Below are 23,856 nucleotides of genomic sequence, written 5' to 3'. Positions count from 1 at the left end.
TTATTCTTTATTTCATATGTGTAACTCTTATGAATAAATATACCATATTTATGCTACTAGCATGAAACTGTAATAATAATATAAACAATTATATAATAAAGTTTTGTAAAATATTATACGAATAACATAACTAACTAAAATACTATTATTATACAATATATCACAAGTTGCTTTATAAACTAGCATAAACGAGTATGACGTTGCAAATTGTTGTCGCCGCAGCATCGCGCGGGCACTCTACTAGTGTAGTAATAAACAACTTCTCACATCATATGGGCTGTAACTTTTGACTTTAAACATCACTGTCATATCGGTCAGTTCTAATAAAGTTATACATGCCCTTACATCTCATACAGCCCCCAAACCACCGATATACATTTTCACCCTAACATACATGCGATGCATAGTCATATGATCCCTACGATATGGTAAAAATGATATACTACTCGTATAACTTGTTGGCGGTTTGATAGAACGTGTTTTTCGGAATAAAAATTCAATAATGTTAAGTAACCGTTCATTTTGAGAGGAAAGTGATGTATTAAAAAATGAAACACTAGGGGTAGGGAGGGTCTCATGGTGGATGAATGTGTGGATTTACTCATTTACAAATAACATAGGTGTGTGAGTTAGCTGCTAAAAAAAATCTAACTAGTAGTTTATTAACTACCAAAACATGTACCACTCAGCCACACAAGGCCATGACCCATGCAATATGGTTACATCAAACATTTTCATGAGATGAAATGGCAATAGAATCACGAGAATGAAACAATTAGTAGGTATGGTGAGAATGGTTCCGACCACACTCATGCTTCACAATTAGTGCGTGAGGTCTCACTCATTTATTGGTTTAATCCTTTTTTTTAATATTAAAAACTAATTAAAAGAACGGAGATTGGAGAATGCTGGGTATAACACAACTCGAGTGAGGTGAGGTGAATGATGGAGGGGATGGCGAGGTGACTCTAAGGTGGCTATACATGAAGAATGGAGAATCATAGATATAAGAGAGAGTCTAATGGAATGTACTCATGTCTTGTGGGAGACCATACAACAATGTTAGTGAGTTCATGTCATGAAAGAAAGGAAATGAACTTCTTTCCTTTCTCTTCCATTCCATTCATTTTCTTCCCTTTATTTCATTTCCTTTCCTTTCCTTTTAATTCCATTCAAATCAAAAGGAAAGCATTTACTCTTTTAAACATCTCAATTTCCCTCATTTCATTTTCCTTTCTTCTTGATAACACAACATTTTTATATTTCCTTCCATTTATTTCCCAAAATGAAACTTAGGAACACCCATTCCTTTCTCTCCCTCCCTTTCTTAACTTAAGCAGACTTCGGAAATACGACATACATATAAAGGAATTGGTCTATCACTTTACATTCAATATCATCCATACACCAAATCAACACATACACCTTCAAAAGCAAACCTTATTTTTTGTTTTAGTTTTTTACATTTTAAAAAATCCTTTAATATTCAAGATTTAACATATGCTGAACTCCACATTATATTTTACCAGGAATGCTTTTAAAACCCATAAATAATAACCAACAAAATTTTACTATTATTAGGATTATAGGCGCACAAATCGGGTTTTTTTAACCCGAAACTGGGTAGGAACCGGTTACAGGTATAGTCGGGTATTTGACCTGGTTTTCCGGTAGAGTCAGGTTGGGTTTTGACCAGTTATTTTTGGCCCAGTTCTGGAGAGAAATCTAATACCAGATCATACACACGGTTCAGGTATGTATAGAAACCAATTCCGAGTCTGGTACACCAGGTCAGCTCCGTAACCGAGTATTTTATGCACCTCTAATGAGATACTCCATAACTATATCAATTATCAAGTCGCACGTAAAGTTGAGCCCAAAAATCCAATAAAAACATAAAACCAAGCCCACTTAGACTTACAAAAGCAGGCCTCAGCCCATCCAACGACAAAAACCCCTAATTCCCATCCAATATATACAAACCTCACCACTCCACCACTTCCACAACCAAACCCTCCACCCCAGAAATGGCCTCCGCCGCCGCACGCCCTTTAGTCTCCGTCCAAGCACTGGACTCCGACATGGCCACAGACACCACCCTCCCACTACCCCACGTCATGAAAGCCTCCATCCGACCCGACATCGTCAACTTCGTACACTCCAACATCTCCAAAAACTCCCGCCAACCCTACGCCGTCTCCCGCAAAGCCGGCCACCAGACCTCCGCTGAGTCCTGGGGAACCGGCCGCGCCGTGTCCCGTATCCCACGTGTCCCCGGCGGCGGGACCCACCGCGCCGGCCAAGGTGCGTTTGGAAACATGTGCCGTGGCGGACGCATGTTCGCACCCACCAGGATCTGGCGCAGGTGGCACAGGAAGATCAACGTTAACCAGAAACGATACGCCGTCGTTTCGGCTATTGCCGCTTCCGCCATACCGTCGCTTGTGATGGCGCGTGGACACCGGATTGAGAGCGTGCCTGAGCTTCCGTTGGTTGTTAGTGACTCAGCTGAAGGTATTGAGAAGACCCAGAATGCGATTAAAGCTTTGAAGCAAATCGGAGCTTACCCGGATGCTGAAAAGGCTAAGGATTCGGTTGGGATCCGACCCGGAAAGGGTAAAATGAGAAACCGGAGGTATATATCTCGTAAAGGTCCTCTAATTGTGTACGGAACCGAAGGTGCTAAGTTGGTTAAGGCTTTTAGGAATATACCGGGTGTTGAGATTGTTAATGTGGAGAGGTTGAATTTGTTGAAGCTTGCACCGGGTGGGCATTTGGGTCGGTTTATAATTTGGACGAAGTCGGCGTTCGAGAAGTTGGATGAGATTTACGGGTCGTTTGAGAAGGCGAGTTCGAAGAAGAGGGGATACGTGTTGCCGAGGGCGAAGATGGTGAATGCGGACTTGGCGCGGATTGTGAATTCGGATGAGGTGCAGTCGGTGGTCAGGCCGAAGAAGGATGAGGTGAAGCGGGCTCCGATGAAGAAGAACCCGTTGAAGAATTTGAATACCATGTTGAGGTTGAACCCGTATGCGAAGACGGCGAAGCGGATGGCGTTGCTTGCGGAGGAACAGAGGAAGAAGGCGAAGAAGGAGAAGCTGGATAAGAAGAGGCAGCCGATCACCAAGGTACATTCGGTTTACCTTTGTTTTTTACCATTTGTTAATAGTTTTTACTTATTATATATATGATGTTGCATTTGATTATATGTGTTTTAAGTGTAGGTGTTTATGGTTTTAGTTTTGTGGTTACATAGTTGATCATTTTGTTTATTTATAATGTTGCTTATTGTTTTATTGTTTTTCACTAGTTTGATTACCTTTTATTAGTTATAAGCTATTAAGCTATTGCTTGCAACACTTTAGGCATTGGTATGATAAGTAGCTTTTATTAGTTGTGTGTTTACTTAATTCGGTGTATAGTTTTGTTGGTCCTACGTTTATGTGTTTTCTTATAACTGAATTTCGTTACTAGGCTAAAATTTTTGTTATAAATATTGTTTTCATCTCATATTTTATTTACCATGATCACCTTTCTTTTGTTGACACAAGCCAATGTTACTGTAATATATATACTATTCATTTGAAAAAAAACACTATTCTTATTTGAATATCTGTTTTAAGTACTTTCCCTCCCTGTTTTTATATATTTTATGGTTTGATGCTGCCTAGTTTTAGCATTTTATTTTTTTGTTGTGGTTTGAAAAAAATATCCTTTTTACTTTTCTTTTAGTGTTTTTGTTTATTTAACCAAATTTAATGTTCTTTTATATGATGGTGTGTGATGATCTGCACTTATGTGTTATGCTGCTTTCAACCTTGAAATAGAATTGTAGCCATTATTTTGTTCTGTGTAAAACTTATTACTTTTTGTTAATGGCTGTACTAATCGTTTATTGGTTGTTAACTTTGTTTTATTGAAACAGGAGGAAGCTGCAAAGATCAAGACTGCTAGCAAGGCATGGTACAAGACAATGATTTCAGACAGTGACTATGCTGAATTTGATGTGTTCACCAAGTGGCTCGGAGTTTCACAGTGATTTCTCTACTTTTTAATGTGTTGCGTTGGTCTGTTAGGTTTTTTTAAAACAATAGTAGTTGATACAATGTGTTTTCGTTTGATCTTTGTTCTAGACATAAATTTTCATCCGTGTTTTATCGCTGGTCTTGTCTGGCACTGAGTTTTGTTAAGATTGAGCTTTCTGTAAAGACAATTGCATATCTTTGTGTTATTCTGTTGTTTTTTGTTTGCATTTTATGTACGAATAGGCTTCAGCTTGAAGATGTGAAACCAACTTTAGTTTTGTTTTAGTGATCTGTTAATTAAACTATTAAAATGACTTATCTTTATGAAAATCCTAAGTAGAATTGTCAACTTGTAAACTGTGAAAAATAGAGTAGATAAAACGTTGAAATATGAAAAATGTGCTCCTGATGGTGGTTGCTAAATATAGCTTTTGAGTAGATTGACTTGATCGTTGAAGCGTAGTTTAGGGCGTGTACTTATTGGAAAGTAGTAAGGTGTTGGGATTGCTTATATTGTGAGAGGAAAAGTTCAGTAAGTTACACTTTTGTAACTTATTAACTTAAAACTTATTAACTTAATAAAAAGTTATAAGGAGACAAAATAAGGAATCTCAAACACCCCCTTAGTTCTTAAAAGTCAACAAAACAGTTGCCTAGAAGGCAACTTTTGAGTCTGCAGCTGGAGAAGCGTTTAGTGATTTAACCCCAACTGATGCATAATTTAGTATTACTTGAAGTTATTAGTTAATAAACTTTTACCAGCCGGTGATTAGTAATTTACTTGAAGTTATTAGTTAATAAACTTTTACCAGCCGGTACATTCACTGCATGTTTGGGTTGTATGTGTTAGTGTTGAGCTGCTTGAGCACCTCATTAGCCAAAGGACTGATGGTTTTGTTGTGGAAGCATGTCGTGATCACTATTCACTCGTGATTATCTTCGAAGTATAGAAATATAATATCAACATCAGTAATATTTTTAATATATGTTAGTGTTATGTGTAACAGATTGTTTCCATGAGTGTCAAAATAGAAAGATATACAAAACTAAATATCTCACAATATATTTGAAATTATAAAGCATGGAACAGATAATGTAGAGACGTGCACTCTTCTATTGTAGATACAACTTGTTGATGTCTAATCCTAAAACCGAAGTCTAGTTAAGAAGTCGATATCCACTGCGCCGAATAGTACTATTTAGACACTGATATAAACCAAGAGAGATGTTTTGGCTGTGAAGCTTTGGATACAAGTGCATTAATATTTGTTTGATTATTCATGATCGGTGACGGAGTCCTTTCGCTCATGTGGCTAGTATTGTACATATATATTCCAGGATTTCCACTTGTTGACACCAATTTACTTCTTGATTCCCCGTGGATTGATAGAAAGGCATGTTTCAAACCCGAAGCACTTGATCCTTGATCCATCTTTTTAAATAGTTTCGGTTCAACTTATTGATCGTATGTAGCAGAAACCATCATCAGCATTCCTATGTGATCACAAGTAGAACAATGTCTTTTGGAATGAAACTGATTTGGTAGGAATTACAAAAGACAAAAGGGTAAATTGGTAATATGATTGTGGAAAGAGGAAAAGGGTTGGATAATTATGTAATAAGGCCTTTTGTGATAGCAGCTCACCGATAACGGCTAGAAATCGGATATATCTAATGTTTGTTTGTGATACATAAATCACCACACAAACGAACATTAGGGCAACGACACCCAACCGGGAATACATACACACCACTACGAATACCAAATATTTGGAATCACACTAACGTCTTAATCTTAGAGAAGCCGGTGCCATTTTGGTTTCAAGAGGATACAAAGTAGACCTATGTATGTTTTTCTTATCATTTTGACCTATTTTATGGATTCATGTAATAAGGATATTTGTGGGTGTTATATTTTGACTTGAAATCCCTAATTTTGACGGGAATAATCGGTATTTGTATCATTTTGTACAATCGTGAAGAAATATTACAAATCTCAATAAATTATCTGTGTACTTTGTTTATGTGGTTGCCTTTTAAATTTGGGGATTATAGCTTGAAGCAAGATAATCTTTAATCTTTAATCCTTAATCTCTGCACGTGTTGTTGTTTTCATATTGATTTTATTGTTTATAGGGGCATTTTTAAAGTTTGACTTTTAAAGGTCAAACAACATATTAGACTACTCTTATTGGGGAGTGAGAGTAGTCAATAACTTAACTAAATTATATTGCCTCATCTGAACTTTTTATTGGTTTGGTAGTATATATAACAAACCAAGTATAAGCAAGGTTTTATACTCGCATGTTGTGGCGTGTGGACTTTTTTTGTATGTAAACAGATATATAACTGATTCTAAGTATTCAAATTTTCAGTAAGTACTACCAAGTGTCAATATGGCGAATGATTGCGTTAGGTGAATCCGAAACCCATTGTTAAAACCGAATATGCTAATATAAACATTTAATGGCAACTTTAATCGATCAAAGGGCAAAAAAAGATCATCCTGTTGAAGCATTTCTTGAAAGGCAATGTACTTGACCTGTTGTTGCTTTGTCTTTGTTTAGCATATGCTGGTGTTTGCAACGAATTATGGATATTGAAGCACCAAGAAGAATGGGTGCTGCATTGTAGCTTTGACATTCCACCGCAGTATAATAATGTAGAGGTTTTGGGTTATTGGAACAAAGACAGGGACATATTGTTGACCTGCGGTGGAGGGACACAGTAGACGTGCACAAAAAAACCGGTTCCGGAACCTAACTGGTGGAACCGAACCGGAACCGGTTCCAGTTCCTACCCGGTTGGCCCAATACCCGGTTTGGGTATTTTTGTACCCGAAAATCGTACCCGGTTCTCCTATTTGTATGTCCCCATCGGTTCCAACCCGGTTCCTAATTGTAACCGGTTCGGTTCCTACCCGAAAAAACACAGGTCAAACTAGCCGTTGGAACCGGTTCCAACGGTAATATAGCCGGTGGAACCGGTTTTTGAGACACAAAATAGCCGTTGTAACCGGTTCCAACGGTAATATAGCCGTTGGAACCGGTTTTTGAGACAAATAATAGCCGTTGGAACCGGTTCCAACGGTAATATAGCCGTTGGAACAGGTTCTTGTAGCCCAAAAACTATATATAAGTTGTTTTCCATTACTTGTTTCACCACCAAACTCAAAAACAAACTAAAATACTACTCCTTTAGCAAACTCGTTCTGTTACCCGACCATCCAACTAAATATTATTATGGCACCCATCAAAAAAACTAACAAGAAGGCTAAGAAGAGTGTTTTTGTTGCCCCCGTTCCTGCTACGGAGGACCCAAGGGTTGTTACGATAGTCAACCATAACCGCAACGAGGACATATGGAAGAATTGGGATTTGATTGTGGATGACGAAGGTTATCAAAAGGCTCGTTGCAAACTATGTGGTTCACTATTAAAGCACTATTCCAACTCTACTTTGAGAAAGCACATCGAGAAGCCATATTGCAAGGCGTTGAAAGGGATTGGCGCGACCGATCAAATTGACTTGGGTAAAGATGGTACACTATTTCGTTACAACACGACTCAAGTTCAAGATAGAATGGCAAAGTTCGTTATTCAACGAGGTTTGCCGTTTAACCACTTTGATGACCAGGATTTGACGTCGTTGATTCGAGAAACTCTACAACCGCGATACACACATGTAAGTCGTACTACCTTAAGACGTCATTGTATCAGGTTGTGGGAGTGTGCTAAAAAAAGAGTTAATCGAGTCTTTTCATTCTTTAGAAGCCATGGTTAGTTTAACTACCGATGTTTGGTCGGCACCACACGGGTTGCCCGAATCATACATATGTGTCACCGCTCATTGGGTTGATCCGGTGACATGGCAATTGATGAAACGCACCATCGCTTTTGAAAAATTCCCGTTCCCACATACCGCCGAAAAATTGTTTGAATTACTTGATGAAGTTATAACGACTTACAACTTGAGAAATAAAATATTTTCGATTTCGTTTGACAACGCTTCAAACAATACTAAGGCGGCTGAAAAATTTATCATTAAATATTCACCACCTTGTTTCGGGGATTTTTTTCATGTCCGATGTGTTGCACATATCATCAACTTGGTTATTCAAATAGGTCTTGACAATGAAAACATTTGTGATGATTTAAAATACTTTAGACTTATGTTACAAGATGTCTTCAAAAGTGGTAAAAGAAGACATCTTGAATATAAGAACTATTGCAAGTCGGTTGAAAGAAAGTATTTGGGGCCGAATTGGGACGTTCCAACCCGTTGGAACTCAACTTGTCATATGTTAAAGTGTGCTTTTGCCCAACGCCAAACTTTACAAGCTTTTCATAAAAATCTTGTTGAAGAACGCGAGGCCGATATGTTTCCGGAAAGTGTTTGGGTCCAAGTCGGTTATTTGTTGGAGTATCTTGACGTGTTCAAAAAGTCAACAACAAAATTATCGGGAGTCTATTACCCTACTAGTTGTTGGGTTTTGCAAGAATTGTACTATATGTCTTGTGTTTTTAAAAGCTTTGCGGAAAAGAACAAACTCTTCGAAAATATTGTTGCGGTGATGAAAGAAAAGTTCATAAAATATTTTGAAAACATACCGCCGGTCTTTACTTGTGCCGCCGCATTAAACCCCTATTGGAATGTTAATGGGGTTGAAACAACGATTGAGGAAATATTCGACAACTTAGGTATGCACGAGATTGACCCGAAGTTGTCGACGGAAGCGAAGGACAAGTTCAACAAAAACCTTCAAGACCTTTATGACCATTATTTTCAAATGTATGGTCCAAGCACGAGATCGTCTTTTGTGAAAAAAACAACAACTAGTAGGCCGTGCAATGACCCACTTATAAACTTGATGAATGGGATTCGTGAATCGGCATCTAAGAGGCAAAGAGGAAACACACCAACTAGCGAACTTGGTCGATATAGTGGAGCAAACTATGTTGAGGGCGCAACGGTCGACGAAATTCGCAATATTGATTTGTTGGCTTGGTGGAAAGGTAAACAAAACGAATTTCCCATTCTATCCACCATGGCTCGTGATTTGCTTGCCGTACAAGCCTCAACGGTTGCTTCCGAATCGGTTTTTCTCTTAGTGGGAGGGTGTTATCTATGCGAAGAACAAAATTAACTCCCGAGTCTCTAGAGGTTTGCATTTGCCTAAAGGACCATTTGGATGCGGTGGATCGTGTACAACACAAGACGAACTTTGAAGACGAAATACCAATAGAGCGTCATATTCATGATGAGGAGGCGGAGGACGGGGTTTCTTCCGATAACGAAGACGAGGGTGAAGACGAGAATGAAGACGAAGAAGAGTTGTAATTTGTGTTTTTTATTTATTTTAGTAAAATTATTTGTAACTTGTTCAACTAATATTTTGTTTTGATTTGTTTAATTATAATTACTTTTGTTACTCATGATTAATTTTTTGTTACTTTTTTAATAACGACGAACATTTTATTTATTTAAACAATAACTATTACAAACATTATTAAAACATAAACGATACTAAACATAACAACTAAAACTTAAAAAACAAAGTCCGTCGTTTTAATTCGGGAATAATTATTTTTGGGTTGTAGAGCCGGACGATTCTCCCACTTCCGTTTTTTTAGCATCCAAACTTCTTTTCTCTCGACAATACTTATTCGTATGTTTTCGTAATGTCGAGTTGGACCCTGCTTTAAAAAACTTCGAGCAATATTTGCAACGTGCCATCTCATGTGAGTCGGTCATTAGACACAAATCGTAATGAACCCAAACATCGGGGCATCTTGTTGTTTCGATCACCATAACAACGTCGTCATTAGTTGCCATTTGTTGTCGGTTTAAGCTTAATTGTGTTTTGGAGTGTGTTTTATAGTTTTGGAAGTGGTTTAACAAGTACACACTCATATATTGATATTTATAGAATGAAAATTAGCTAAATATAGTAATAAAACCGGTTCCAACGGTCAAAAACAGCTATATAGCCGTTGGAACCGGTTTCTAACGGCTATAATGTTTGAATTTAAAAAAAAACCGGTGGAACCGGTTTTTACGTAATAACCGGTCCCGGTTCCAACCCTACCCGGTTCCTAAAAGTTTGCATTTCTGGGCATCGGTTCGGGTCGGAAACCGAACTGGTTCCTGACCGGAACCGGTGTCATTTTCTACCCGGTGTGAAAAAAACCGGTTCCGAACCGGTTCGGGTTTTCAAGGTGAACCCGATTTGTGCACGTCTAGGACACAGTTGTTTGTTTACACCCTCAAAACTGGTGATTTGCAAAGAGTTGATTGGGCCGATCCATGTGAAGCAGAAATCCGAATCTAGTCGAGCAGCTTCTTTCAAATCCCACACTAGTACTTATTGGGGATATTCTTGTTCTCATTATCAGTATGTTACCTTGTTTCTTTTGTTGGTAATCAAAGAGCAATTCGCAAAGACATGTTTTCATAAGTTTAAAGTGTGTTTTTTTCTTTTCCTTTTTGGTTGTGTATAAGTTCAACTTGTTATGATATATCATTTACGACACAGGTCGTAGGACAGGTAAATAGGGCGTTTTTGACGTTTAGAGAGAAGAGACACAAATCAATCGTCATTACGGATGAATAATATATAACAATACCTCAAAGCTACAAGTATCATACAACAGCCAAACAATACAAAAGCAAGTTGCGTATACATCTCATGGCTATACTTTGAATTTTACAAAAGAATAAACCAGCAAACAAAACACTATATACTATTAATTGTTTTAATTCCATTTCAGAAAATGTAATGGGGATGCCCTGCTGGCGGTGCACGCATATAATGTATATATGTGTGAACTCTCGGGTGGGCAAAAGTAAAATTGCACTAATTTTGACGTTATTTTACTAATCTCGTGAAAATAACGTTAAAAGTGGGGGAAGGTTAATCAGGCATCATGTGGTGGCCGTTGATAGCCGAAAGACAAGGGCACATGCACCGATCAGCCGGTGTCCCGATGATTGAGTGCTATGTGCCTTATGTCCAAGGCTTGATGCAAAACTACTATCGAGCCGGGGGTCTCATCGGAAGCAGCCTCTCTATCCCTATGGGGTAGAGGTAAGGTTGTTTACATCTTACCCTCCTCAGACCCTACCATAGCATTGCTATTGGTGGAATATACTGAGTACGATGATGATGATGATGATGATGATGATGTAATGGGGTTATATACTTGACCCGGAGAACATCACTTGTTGGACCACAGAAATTCTATTTCAAGATTCCTCTGGGCCCCACTTTTGCTTTGTGGCAGCAATGCATATTCGCCCGCCACCGCACCCATCATCACAACACGGTCAATCTGGATCATCACTTTCCCAAACGATTTCTGCCCAAACAACAAGGGTATGACGGTCATATTATAAACTGTAACTAATGAAACAGTTAAATATGAAAGTTAAAAGTTTTTTAATATATTAGACTTACCTTCCCCGTCTTGCTTTTATTCTTGCATGAGATACGTAGCTTCTGGCCTTTTGGAGGACTTTCAAAGGACCATGTGAAGCTCTCATCCCACTCGGGATTTGGCCCCGTTGATACAATCTGCAAAACATTGAATGTCACAAAACTTGATCACCGATGTTGATGTAACAGAAACAAAATGTAAAATGTAACTGTAAGTGCAGTTGATAATTAAGTAAATGCATAGGCCTGGTTCACTTTCAGGCCCAAAAAAGTATTAAGAAATGTACCTTGGTTTGCCTTGAAGGAGTATTGCCCAATGTAACTATGCAGTATACACTCGGGTTTCCAACCGACTGTTTCAGATCATAGCCACGTTTAATCACAACTGTTAATGTCCAGGGCAAACACTGCAACAAGAACTCAGCTTTTTCATGAAACCTTGGAGGGCCCGATTGGATCAGAAACTGTAACAATGGTATTGCATCAGCAGCAGCAGTTGATTGGGCATTTGAGACTTCAGGTGGACAAGCTGACCAAGCTTGCCTCAGAAGAAACAGTGCATCTAATGCAGCTTCTTGAGTTGGTTCTGAGCCAGATTTAAGGGCGGTCACTAGGTGTGGGATGCTTAAGGTTGCAGGCTCGGTTGCTCTCAGACGTGGGAAATTACCAAAAAGTGCATTTAGAGCTTTCAAATATCCTTCGTTCACTGTTCCATTTGCCCACAAATCCTTTTCAATTGCAGCTGCAGGTTTCAGAAGTATTAACAGTAGTTATTAAAAAATAGTGTGTGATGAGCATTGAGCAATGCATCTGAATACTGATTAGTTATCAAAAACACTCTTTATTTGGCAAATAATTGAATATGCACCCTTATTGTTACAGTCAGAATATGACTCAACAAGTACATTATTAATCAAAAACTGATATAATGTGAAGAAATTTCGATATGTATATGGCAATTTGTATGTTGGCTCGGCAACAGAGGTGGCAAAATGTGTACAAAGTAATAGGTCAAAATGGGTAATATTTGAATGGGTCAAAACAGTGGGTCAAAACGGGGTGGTCGGTGGGTTGACCAAACACTTCTTATAACATTTTTAAAATTTTTAAGATGGTGTATATCATAATATATTACTTCAAAAGTAACCTGGATTTTTTGGTAATGATTTAGGAGGTTTTATGCATTAAAAGTACATGAGTTGGTATTCCTACTAGGGGTGTAAACAAGCTGTTCAGGCTCATGAGCTCCTCGCGAGCATATTATTTATATAACTTTTTTAATGTACTAATATATATATATATATATATATATATAATTATGGTAAAATGACTAAATAATATATATTATGTTTCATATAAAAATGTAATTAGACCAAGCCGAGCTCGATCTTGAAAAAGCGACTCACGGGCCGAGCTCGGGCTCGGCTTGTTTGCACCCCTAATTGCCGCTTCTATGTAAGTATTGATAAGTAAATTTTCAAACGTTCATTTACAGACCAAATAACACAAAAACTTACCAGTTATAGATCTGACAGTTTCAATTGAAGCATACTCTTGGATAGCATTGTTAGAGAAAAGATGCTTAATGAACATTGCAGCCTGAACCGAAGTATCACAATCACTTGAAGCAATCAGATCAAGCACCACCTGAACACCGCCAGCTTCCGCCACCGCGCGTTTATTAGACCGACTATTCATCACAAGATTCTGCAAAGCACACATAGCCACCACTCTCATTTCTTCTGAAGGTTGATCTTCAAGCAAATTCACCAAAGCCCTACAAGCTACAGCAGCATCAGTAGATTGAGCCAAAGCTTCATTCTGAAACAAGTCCCCAAGAGCAAGAGTCGCCAACAATCTCGCCTGTTGAGCTTGAGTTTGTGGGTCCATTAAATATTGAGACAATGGTACAATAGCCGATTTGGTAGCTTTAGTTTCTCTGATTTTCACATTATGTAATAAAATTTCTAGAAGTCTTGCAGCGGTCCCCTCACATAGATGGCATCTGAGAAGTTGTAAAAGAGCCTCGATTGCACCACTTTCCGCCATCGCTACTGCACTGCCAGAATCATCACTTTCGAGAACTAAAAGTGCATTTAATGCACCGATCACGGTTCCTTCTGAGCCTGAATGTAACAATCTGACTAACACTGCAATAGGTACTTCCAAATAGAACTCAGAACTATACTGTAATATACTAGATAAAACAGTAGCAGCTGATTCCCATAAAGGATTAGGAAGAACAGGATCCACTGATAATATGACTCTTGACAGTTCACTTACACCGCCCTCTTTTGCAATTTCATTAGGCCAAGTTAAAGCAATGCTAACAAGAGCCTTTAGAGCCCGTTGCTACAAAATTGGAATGCCAGAACCGAAAACCCGCATTAATGGACCGATTACTTGTTGCATTATAGAATCTTTCTGGAAGTTTTCATCTAGAAGCAAGTAAGATAAAAGCTCAGCTGATGACTGTTGAACAACTGTAACAGGGGAATCTAGTAACCGAATAAGCGGTTCAATGGCTCGGTGTGGAGTCAAAGTATGGTCAACACGACACTGCTCATGCTCCAAGATGTTTATTAGAACCCGTAAAGCACTATGCTGACCATCTGGTCCAAGTTCAGGCCTTGTTAACAGCAAGAAAAGAGGTTTGACCACCTTTGCTGCAGATTGACCCTTTGCTATTGCAGCATTATTTGTCAGTATTCTGAGAACTTCAGCAAAAGCAGCACATAGAAAATCAGGTGCTTCCGGAAGGATATCAAGTGCACTCTCAATGACTCCAGCTTTCACCATTTCAGTCTTTACTGAAGGCCTATCTTTTCCCAGTTTAACAAGAGCTCCGCAACTTGCTTCATGAAGCATGTAATTTCGGCTCTCAAAAAGACCTACAAGAGGAACTATTGCACCATGTGCAGACACCAATTCAGCCAAATTCTCCTCATCTAGAAGTCGGTCCAGTGCACGCACAACTGAATGCTGTGCTGGACTGAACTCGGTAACAAGAAGTGATATTAACGGCTCGATACAGCGACTGGCGGTGACTGTACATCTAATTCTTGAGTTTTCAAATAATACAGAGCATAACTCAGCAGCATCGCCTTTCAAGTCTAGTGAACAATCTGATGAAATGATTCTACAAAGAACATCGACTGCATTCAACTCAACATCTGAAGCAGTAAGACCTCTTGATGGATTTCCACTGAGTAGTCTAACTAGCGCACCAATAGCAGCATGTTGTTCTTTCTCCAAACCAGTGTTCAAAATTTCCACCAATGGTTGAACAGCTTGTCTAGAAGATTCTGCATTTTTTATGTGATCGGCGGAAAACAGATTCTCCAGGGCTTTTGTAGCACTATAACGTGCACGCCTTCCACCCATACGCAAGACGGCTACAAGCTGACTCACCGCACCAAATGCTGAGTCGTGTTTTCTTATTTCAGCAGTGCTGAATAGGATGCCAAGTAGGACAGTAGCAGCTTCCTCAGTGACATCTTGCGGGCCAAGTGAAAGATATTTAGTCAAAGCTTCTAAAGCACCAGACTCAACCATGGCAATCTTATTTGAAGGGCTATCTCCGGTAAGCTGAATTAGAAGTCCAAGTGCAAGAAACGGTGCACCGAGCCGGTCCGGGATTGGTTTCAGCAAGTCAACTAGAGCTGGGATTGACTTTCTAGAAGTGGCACCAACTCTGATGTCATCAACCCTGAATAATCTCTCGAGAGCAACTTGATCTGGGTAATGAACCAAAGAAAACTCTTCTGACAGCTGTAGCAGATCAAGTGTGTCCACGTCAGCACACCCGAGCATGGAAATAAGCCCGGCTGCAGCCCCTGAGTTGGCAACAGATAGAATAGTTCCTCTACTTCCATTGCTTACTAGACTAGCTATAGCTTGTGCAGCAAAATATCTGTTGGCGGGACCCTCTGACCTCAAGAAACTAGCAAGGGCTGGGATAGCTTTTGTTGTTGCACTATTTCGTACAATATCCCTGTCTTGAAATAGGATTGCTAATAGTAACGTGCATATCCAGATGCTAGTATCCTCATCAGCATCCAACTGCACAAGTTAAAGTGATGTGGATTAAATTAATGTTTGACAAACTATTTAATCTAACAAATTCATTTAAAGTTTTAAGCATACCTGACTGTATGAAAATAGACGTGAGATTCTTCCTGAAAGAATTTCAACAGCTCCTGCCTCCACAATCTCAATTTTGTATTTTCCATCATGACGAGCAAAAGCAGAAAGTAGCCATAAAGAAATACCTGCACCATTTATAACTGATGTACCAGTAAATTTTTCATCTACAGAACATCTGCAGATACTTATGTCTTCCAAATTAGATAAATTTGGAGAGCTCAATATTGAAACAAGAGATCGAACAATATGGGAATGCAAATGTGCTTCATGAAGGTCCTCCATAACTCTTTCAATATTTGCCTTTGTGGCACAAACAAGAAGTGCAGTTCCACCAATTTTCACAGTCGGATTTGAAGAATCAATTACTCTTTTCACAATTGATGAAGTGCAACCGTTGGATCTTGTAATCGCATTTCCAAGAACTATGCATTGATCATGGCAAAGCCTTGACAAGATTTCTATTGCTTTATCTTGTAAGAGAGCTGTTGCACCATTCATGAATGAAACAATCGGGATCGCTCGGTCAGGATTCTCAACAAGAACTTGCCATGCAGGTTTAATGTGCCCGGGTGAACCTTTTAATCTTGACAAAACAGTGAGTGCATCAATTGCATCTGATGTGGCAATAGATACACAATTACTGGATTCTATGAAAGAAACCAATGCAAGAACAGTTCCTGTTTGATTCACATATTCAGTTAAACTAGGATCTGTTTTCCTGGAATCAAGAAGTCGAGCAATTGCTGCTGCTGCATGGCTCCTTTTGGTTGTTTTGCCTTCACTAAGAACCCTAGTTGCAGCCATAATAATCTCTTCAGGAGATATCTTTTCTGGAACTTCTTTATCCAACGAAAGGGTCGCTAAAGCACTTAATGCCTGTTCTGCAACTTGCAGAGCTGGAGATTTTGCAAGTGTAAGTAATGCAGGTAACAAGTCCCTGCCAATAACCGCCACATCATCATTCTCCCTGATTGATATAAAAATTGCAGCAAGGCATCCACAACACTCTGCCAAAATGCTCTCAGATTCAGAATTTAGAAGCTTTTTCAAAGAGGATAGAGTCTTTACAGCAATACTGCTTTCACGCAAGTCTTTTCTCATATTAAAGATTCCAGCAAGCGCCATTGATGAATTAGCTCGAGTCTCTTCATTTGTAGAGGTTAAGCACTACCTTCACGTAGTAAATCAGAAAGCGGGGCGATTGAAAGCAAACTTTTTAATGCATCCAAAACATGAACCTTAGACTCGGGAAGATCACTGGTCAACAATGCAGTAAGTTGACTTATAGTTGCTGTATCTGACCTTTGAATCAAATGGTTCAATGTCTTGGCAGCAACTTCCTTCCCATTTGAACTTCCATTCTTCAAAAGCCATAATAGAGCAGGAACTGCATTGGCACTCTCCACACAGTTCCTTATATCTTCACTGTGATTACATAAATTACAAAGAATCGTTGCAGAATCTTCACGTGCTTTAGCAGACCCTGTTTCAAGAATTTGAACAAGTGGTGGTATGCCACCAGCAGCAGTGATGGCCCACTTACTGTCATCATTCTCATTGGACAAAAGACAAAGCAACGCAACAGCACATTCCTGCTGCTGCTCTGATGAAAGCCCAAGAAGAGAAATTAACATCTGAACACCCTCACGACCATGAAGAGCAGTCCATAAATTCCCCTCCTTGTTGCATAAAACAAGTAGCGATTTTATCAACTCATCTTGAACTTCATTGATTGCTATTGCGATCAAACCAACCAGTAAATGTTTTGCATCAGAATTCGCAAGTTTGCTTGCAAAAATGGAATTTCCATACAAACTAGAAAGAGCTTCTATAGTTCGTTCTTGGACTAAAAATGGTAAACGAGGCTTAAACTGTTTAATTAACGTCTGCTCAATATCAAACGGGTCTGATGCCCGGGTACTTTCTGCTTTGCTGTCGTATATCATAAGAGCAGAAGCCAAAGCTCCTAACGTATCAGCCACTTGTGCAGGTGAAGTGCACGAGTCAAGACTTTGACCAAGACTTGTGATTACATGTGACAACCCACCAGAAATGTTTGCAAGAGCACACATGGCATTCTCCTGTAAAGATTGAGCATCTTCACCTTGCATAAATTCTTTTGAAGGAGCTATTGTAGCATTAATCAAAGAAGGAATGCCATTACAACTTGCTATATCTCTTCTCGCTTGTTTGCTTTGAGCTGAAAGAGACTTTAAAGCACCTGCTGCTTGTGCTCTAACAGGAGGTTCATAATCGGGTCCCAAAAACTTAAGAAGTTGTTTAGTAGTCTCAGAAGTTGATAGATTTGAGCATACAGTTGCATCCTCCATCATCATACATGCCAGGAGAAAGCAAACATTTGGTTGAGTGTTCGGTTGGTCAGACATGAGAAGTTTGACGAGAATATCATCACCACCAGCTTTAATTGTTGCTGACCAAAAACCTTCGGTGTTGCTACAAAGATTTCTTAAAGCACCAGTCAGCAAACCATTAACAACGTGCCCAGATTTAAGGCCCTTTTCAAGCTGCTCCCACAACACGGGCACAACCCCTTCAGTGGCAAAAATTTTGGACCCCACATGATCTTTAGCATCACCTTCAGAAACAGCATAAATGGTGGTTGCAGCTGTGAGTTGACCTTCTGGTGAATTTGACTTTAGAAGACCAAGAAGCGGAGGAACAGAACCCCCCAGTAAAACTTTGACCCGTAGCTCATTTTCTGTACACATGGAACCCAATACCGTAGCCGCCAGCATCTTGACCCCAAGTGACCCGGAACGTAAGAGAGAGACTAGAACTGGGACTGCCTGGGAATGTGAGCCGACAGCGCTGAATGCACTTTCGCGTGTGTTGATCAGGTCTAGCAACTGCTTTAAGTTAAACTCTTTTTCTTGTGGGGATGATGACTTTTGTCTTAATTGCTCAATGCATTGAGCAACACTTGCTAATGTCCCATCTGGATCCTCCATGCTACTCCTCTCTCTAGAGACAAACATATTTAAAAAAATCATCACGCAAACAGTTTTAGATAAAAATAGAACTTCAAAAGCATTAAATTGTCTGTCTGCGTAACCAAACTGACCTAGAGCCCATTTTTAATAGGGACTGTGGGGTCTGAGGTTCTCTTTCAGGTACACCACTCCCATTTCTTTCCTGCAATGACATTGTGTAACTGTCAATAACTGAAATACAAATAAAAAATCATGGGCAACCCAAATGCAATGGATTATTAGGGCAACCAGCCTTTAGTTTTAAATAAGTTGGGGTAGACTATAACTGAAACTGGTTATAATAAAATGGTGGCAACCCTAGGCAAAGCCGAAGTAACACCATGACAATCATGTAAATAATATTATAACGTTTCTTTCATTAAGATATAGATGGTCTTAATTTACCACTCCAACTACCCAGCATCATCTATTACACTTGAAATGGCATATAATGTAAGACTAATTCAACTTATTTAGAAACTGCATCAAGTAGCATTGACTAGTCATAGTCTTTTGTTATGCATGGTAAGACCCTTGAAGATTTTGAACAATTTTTTGTTTTTAAAATCCAAAACTAAAAAATTTCAACTTGAGCAAGTTGACACTAAATGTAGCACAGCATAAAAAAAAAGAATTATTACATAGAGCATGACACATTCAGGGAACATTAGAACAAGCTTAAATATCTATGAAGAGGTAGACCCTGTTGTTCTTTTCCTGTGTTGATTAGAGGATCATCTTTTAAGAGCAATTTTCACATACTGTCAATACAAACAACAATTACACGAACAATTCAAAAAAGTGGTCATGCTTCAATGCATGAATGAAGGAATAGTATTTGTTCAAGTAATTCATGAATAAACAAATGCCAACTTTCCAGCATTGCTTGTGTAACAAAAGTTCTAATTGGACTATAGAATCTGAACTCTTTTTAATATAATAGACAATTCTTATTAATTTATGCGTATATATTACTTTAATGGAAGAACATTCACAGTTTGTTCACAGTTCCGGGCAGCTATATCAACCTGATCTATACCGCATGCACATCAGGAACCACATCCAGTCACTAAACAGGGTGCGTTTTATATTGCTTTCATACAAATCTTAACATATCACAATAAGCATAAAATCGCACACGTCAAATCATCTACTATTATATTAACAGAAACAAATCCAACTACCACTTAACTTCCTACAACAGACATAGTTGAAATAGTTGAAGAGAATGTGGAGCATGACATTCCAGGTGTGGAGAAAGCAGATATGGGTAATGAGACGGTAATCGATGAGACTGAATGGGAAGAGCAGCCTAGGTGGAAGGAAGGCTATGCTCAGTGGTTCGTCAAAACGAAGAAACCAGCGGTCCCTACAATGTTTAAGAAGAGTTACAATATTAAAGGCTATGCCGAAGCGAGAAAGGGATTATTTGCTGGATCTATGATGAGCAGTTGAAGCTCTTTGTGATTAAACGGTATGACGGCGTTCAGTATTTTAAAAGAATGTTAAGGTCGTTGAATACACTGCCGGAATGTGAAGTGAAAGACTTAGCCAGATTGGGGTTAATCAATCGAAATGATGATAATATGGCTAGAGTCATTGAGAAAATTGTGTGGAGGGAGAGTATAAAAGAAAAGAAGTTTGAGCTGTTGAAACCACAGAAGGGAAAACTTGTTGAAGACAAGGATAGAGGTATGAGAGCTGATGGAAAACCTTGGATGGTCATGAAGTATAAACCGATCCGGTGCCTTAAAGAAGTACCGATGAAGCTAATGCCCAAGGATGTGCTTAAAGACCTAAAGTGGTGGTATGTGGATTGTGAGACAGCAGAGGCGGTGATGGAAGACGAGGATGAACAGGAGCTCCTAAGAGTTTACGATCCGATGCATTTGGTAAACTTATCGCAAGCTGATCTGAAGGTGCTTAATGAGAAGAAAATCTTTTATATTCCTGCTTGGAAGGACGAAGCGAGGAAGTATCAAAGAGTTGTGTCAGTTTGTGTTAGAGAAGGAGTGCATGCGTGAAGAGACAAGATTGAAGATTACGATACAAGTGCTTAAAGATCAAGATATGAAGCTACTGCCAAGGGGGAGTCTGTTGGTGCATAGTGTCAGTAGTTCATAATCTAGTGTCTGTAATCGAGTCTGTAATGTTTAATTATGTTTTGTATGTTTAAGCGAAGTTACTGACAAGTTCGCTTAATAGGCGAACTTGTTAGTCAAGCGAAGTTATGGACAACTTCGCCTGAACATGCCAGGCGAAGTTGTCGTGTATTTATATACCAGCTTACGGCTTGGTTTAAGTTAGTGGTTTAAGTTCGTTTCAGTAGTTTGAGTTCGTTGTAACGTGAGGACGAGAGTCTGTAACAGTGATATTACGTCACGTGTTTGAGTTATAATATATAACGTGTGTTCGGTTATTCGTGTGTTTGTTTGGTTTGTGTTCTATACTCGTAACGATCTACGCAGGGATTCCGCACCTGAGTAGACCGATATATCTCGTGCGATCCGTCCAGGGAACCTACAATTGGTATCAGAGCTTTTGCTCGATTGTGTGGTTCGGGATATTCACGCGGGTATAGAAATCGTCCCGTTTCGACTATTCGCGGGACGTGTTTTCTGTGTTTTTGAGTCAATCTTACCACCTACTATCGTGTTCAAGCCTTTGCACCGTCAAAACCTCGTAAAATCCAGATTTCAGATCTGCAAAAACGTCTGTGTTCATCAGGCGAAGTTGCCGTCAGGATACGTAGGGTTTCGGCGAAGATATAAGGTTAAGCGAAGTTATTCACAACTTCGCCTACCTTCTCAAGTTCGCCTAACTCAGCGAAGTTCTCTACAACTCCGCCTACCTCCTAAGTTCGCTTACCTTAAGCGAAGTTAATCATCTGCGAAGTTAATCAGCGGCGAAGTTAAGGCTTAAGCGAAGTTATCCGTAACTTCGCCTACAGTACTTTTCAGAAAAAATTTTGATCTTTTTCGGGTTTCTTACTTTTCAGGAAAGATGTCGTCGATTAACATCTCTGAGTTAGTGAAGATGGAAGTTGAAGCAGGGTCAGCTACTAAGGCCCCAAGGTTGCTGAAGGGAACCGATTTCGTTGCATGGAAGGATCGGTTCATACAATACGTCAAATACCAGGATGCGAAGATGTGGGTATGCATCCAGGATGGTTATATTCCACCAGTTATGGAGTATGAAGGTCGTGATCAAATCAAAAAGTATAGCAAAATGGAAGAAGAAGAGAAATGATAGAGACGATGATCCCAATGCATCGAAAGGTGCAGGTGGTGAGTTGCCAAGAACTACTCAAGCTCTTGGGACTTCCACAGCTCAGGGGGAGTCTGCAGGTGCAGTTGGTGGTGATGAGGTGGTGATGGTTGATGATGAAGATGATGTGATTGATGCTTTGAAAGAATTAGATGATGATGTGATGTTTGATGATGATGTGCTGCCTACTGAGGAGATTGAGAAGATTGGAGCTCAGATTGTGATTGAAGAAGATGTTGAAGAAGGTGAAATAGTTGAAGAGAATGTGGAGCATGACATTCCAGGTGTGGAGAAAGCAGATATGGGTAATGAGACGGTAATCGATGAGACTGAATGGGAAGAGCAGCCTAGGTGGAAGGAAGGCTATGCTCAGTGGTTCGTCAAAACGAAGAAACCAGCGGTCCCTACAATGTTTAAGAAGAGTTACAATATTAAAGGCTATGCCGAAGCGAAGAAAGGGATTATTTGCTGGATCTATGATGAGCAGTTGAAGCTCTTTGTGATTAAACGGTATGACGGCGTTCAGTATTTTAAAAGAATGTTAAGGTCGTTGAATACACTGCCGGAATGTGAAGTGAAAGACTTAGCCAGAATGGGGTTAATCAATCGAAATGATGATAATATGGCTAGAGTCATTGAGAAAATTGTGTGGAGGGAGAGTATAAAAGAAAAGAAGTTTGAGCTGTTGAAACCACAGAAGGGAAAACTTGTTGAAGACAAGGATAGAGGTATGAGAGCTGATGGAAAACCTTGGATGGTCATGAAGTATAAACCGATCCGGTGCCTTAAAGAGATATATCGGTCTACTCAGGTGCGGAATCCCTGCGTAGATCGTTACGAGTATAGAACACAAACCAAACAAACACACGAATAACCGAACACACGTTATATATTATAACTCAAACACGTGACGTAATATCACTGTTACAGACTCTCGTCCTCACGTTACAATGAACTTGAATTTTGTGGAAAAAAAAAACATGTAGGTCCCCCCCGGGGGCGTCGCCGATCGATACGAGATCCGCACGAGGTCTAGGAGTGCGGAATCCTCCTAGACTCGTTTATTGGTGTAAAGATGAAGAACACAAACACGTACACGAACAAATACACGAACAAATACAAGAACGGGATAAACAAATCTGCAGATTCTTTATAATAATAATTAAACAAACACGTTACATACCGTAACATAAACAGAAACACGTCCGACCCGAGGTGAGCTCTACCTTGGGTCGTCTCACACGACTCTCCTTGTCTCTTACTCTCTCTAAACAAACAAACTGCTCAAAACACACACTAATTTCTGGATACTTAACCTAAACAAGACACACGTATATATATATATAAACTTCAGTAGGCGTCAGTAGGCGAAGTTGTTCATAACTTCGCCTATGGCGAAGTTGTGATAACTTCGCCTAATAAGGTGAAGTTGTCCTAACTTCGCCGTTGGCGAAGTTGTTCTAACTTCGCCTAAGGCGAAGTTGTTCTAACTTCACCTATGGCGTCTCCGCTGGTCTGAATTGCATGGCGACGGTCACAAAACATGCACCAACAGACTCCCCTTTGACCGTTGCTCTCAATTCTAACAAACACAAAAGATCATCTGTTACAAAACATGCACCAACAATATATATATATATATATATATATATATATATATATATATATATATATCAAGAACACGAAGTCCTCCATGAAGCCTTGCCTTACGAGGTCGAAACTTAACCGATCGGAGCCGGAGAAGCAACTACCAAAGGAAACAAGGGGTATGTATTATATATATGTTGTACCACCATAAACAAGTGTTAATAAGACTACATATGCTAAATAGAATGAAAGATTAAACTTGGTTTGACTCTTAGAAGTCAAACCTTCAAGAACTCATATATAAAACAACCTTGAATCTATGGAGTTTTGAGAGAGAATTTGGAGATGTAGCGAGAGTAAAATGAAGAAGATGGGTGTGTATATATAGGGAAGGAGTGAAGCGTTGG

General features: G+C 39.4%; 1 protein-coding gene and 1 pseudogene across 2 annotated transcripts; one reads left to right on the top strand and one right to left on the bottom strand.

Moving 5' to 3' along the window:
- The first annotated feature begins 2,018 nt into the window (after nt 1-2,018).
- Nucleotides 2,019-4,190, top strand: LOC143537555 (large ribosomal subunit protein uL4-like). Its single transcript, XM_077031303.1, has 2 exons — nt 2,019-3,128; nt 3,926-4,190. The coding sequence occupies exons 1-2, from the start codon at nt 2,028-2,030 to the stop codon at nt 4,037-4,039; spliced, it is 1,215 nt and encodes a 404-aa protein (XP_076887418.1). The 5' UTR covers nt 2,019-2,027; the 3' UTR covers nt 4,040-4,190.
- A 7,017-nt stretch (nt 4,191-11,207) lies between these two features.
- On the bottom strand, nt 11,208-19,580 carry LOC143537554 (protein CELLULOSE SYNTHASE INTERACTIVE 1-like; annotated as a pseudogene). The gene is made up of 6 exons (XR_013136075.1): nt 18,688-19,580; nt 15,606-18,587; nt 12,977-15,521; nt 11,747-12,201; nt 11,481-11,597; nt 11,208-11,382 (listed from the first exon to the last, which is right to left on the bottom strand). The product of XR_013136075.1 is annotated as a protein CELLULOSE SYNTHASE INTERACTIVE 1-like (transcript).
- Nucleotides 19,581-23,856: the final 4,276 nt, after the last annotated feature.

The sequence above is a fragment of the Bidens hawaiensis genome, unplaced genomic scaffold (assembly GCF_021521415.1).
Source record: "Bidens hawaiensis isolate Kalapana, Puna unplaced genomic scaffold, B.hawaiensis_p1.1 tig00011228_1, whole genome shotgun sequence".
NCBI lineage: Eukaryota > Viridiplantae > Streptophyta > Magnoliopsida > Asterales > Asteraceae > Bidens > Bidens hawaiensis.
The sequence above is the reverse complement of the archived record's forward strand: the minus strand, read 5'-3'. Positions and strand labels throughout refer to the sequence as shown.

What these genes read in the sequence shown, in the direction of transcription:
- LOC143537555 (XM_077031303.1), top strand. Translation starts at nt 2,028, where the DNA reads ATGGCCTCCGCCGCCGCACGCCCTTTAGTCTCCGTCCAAGCACTGGAC. An exon ending in AGAGGCAGCCGATCACCAAG is followed by an intron (nt 3,129 to 3,925) that starts GTACATTCGGTT and finishes TTATTGAAACAG; the next exon opens with GAGGAAGCTGCAAAGATCAA.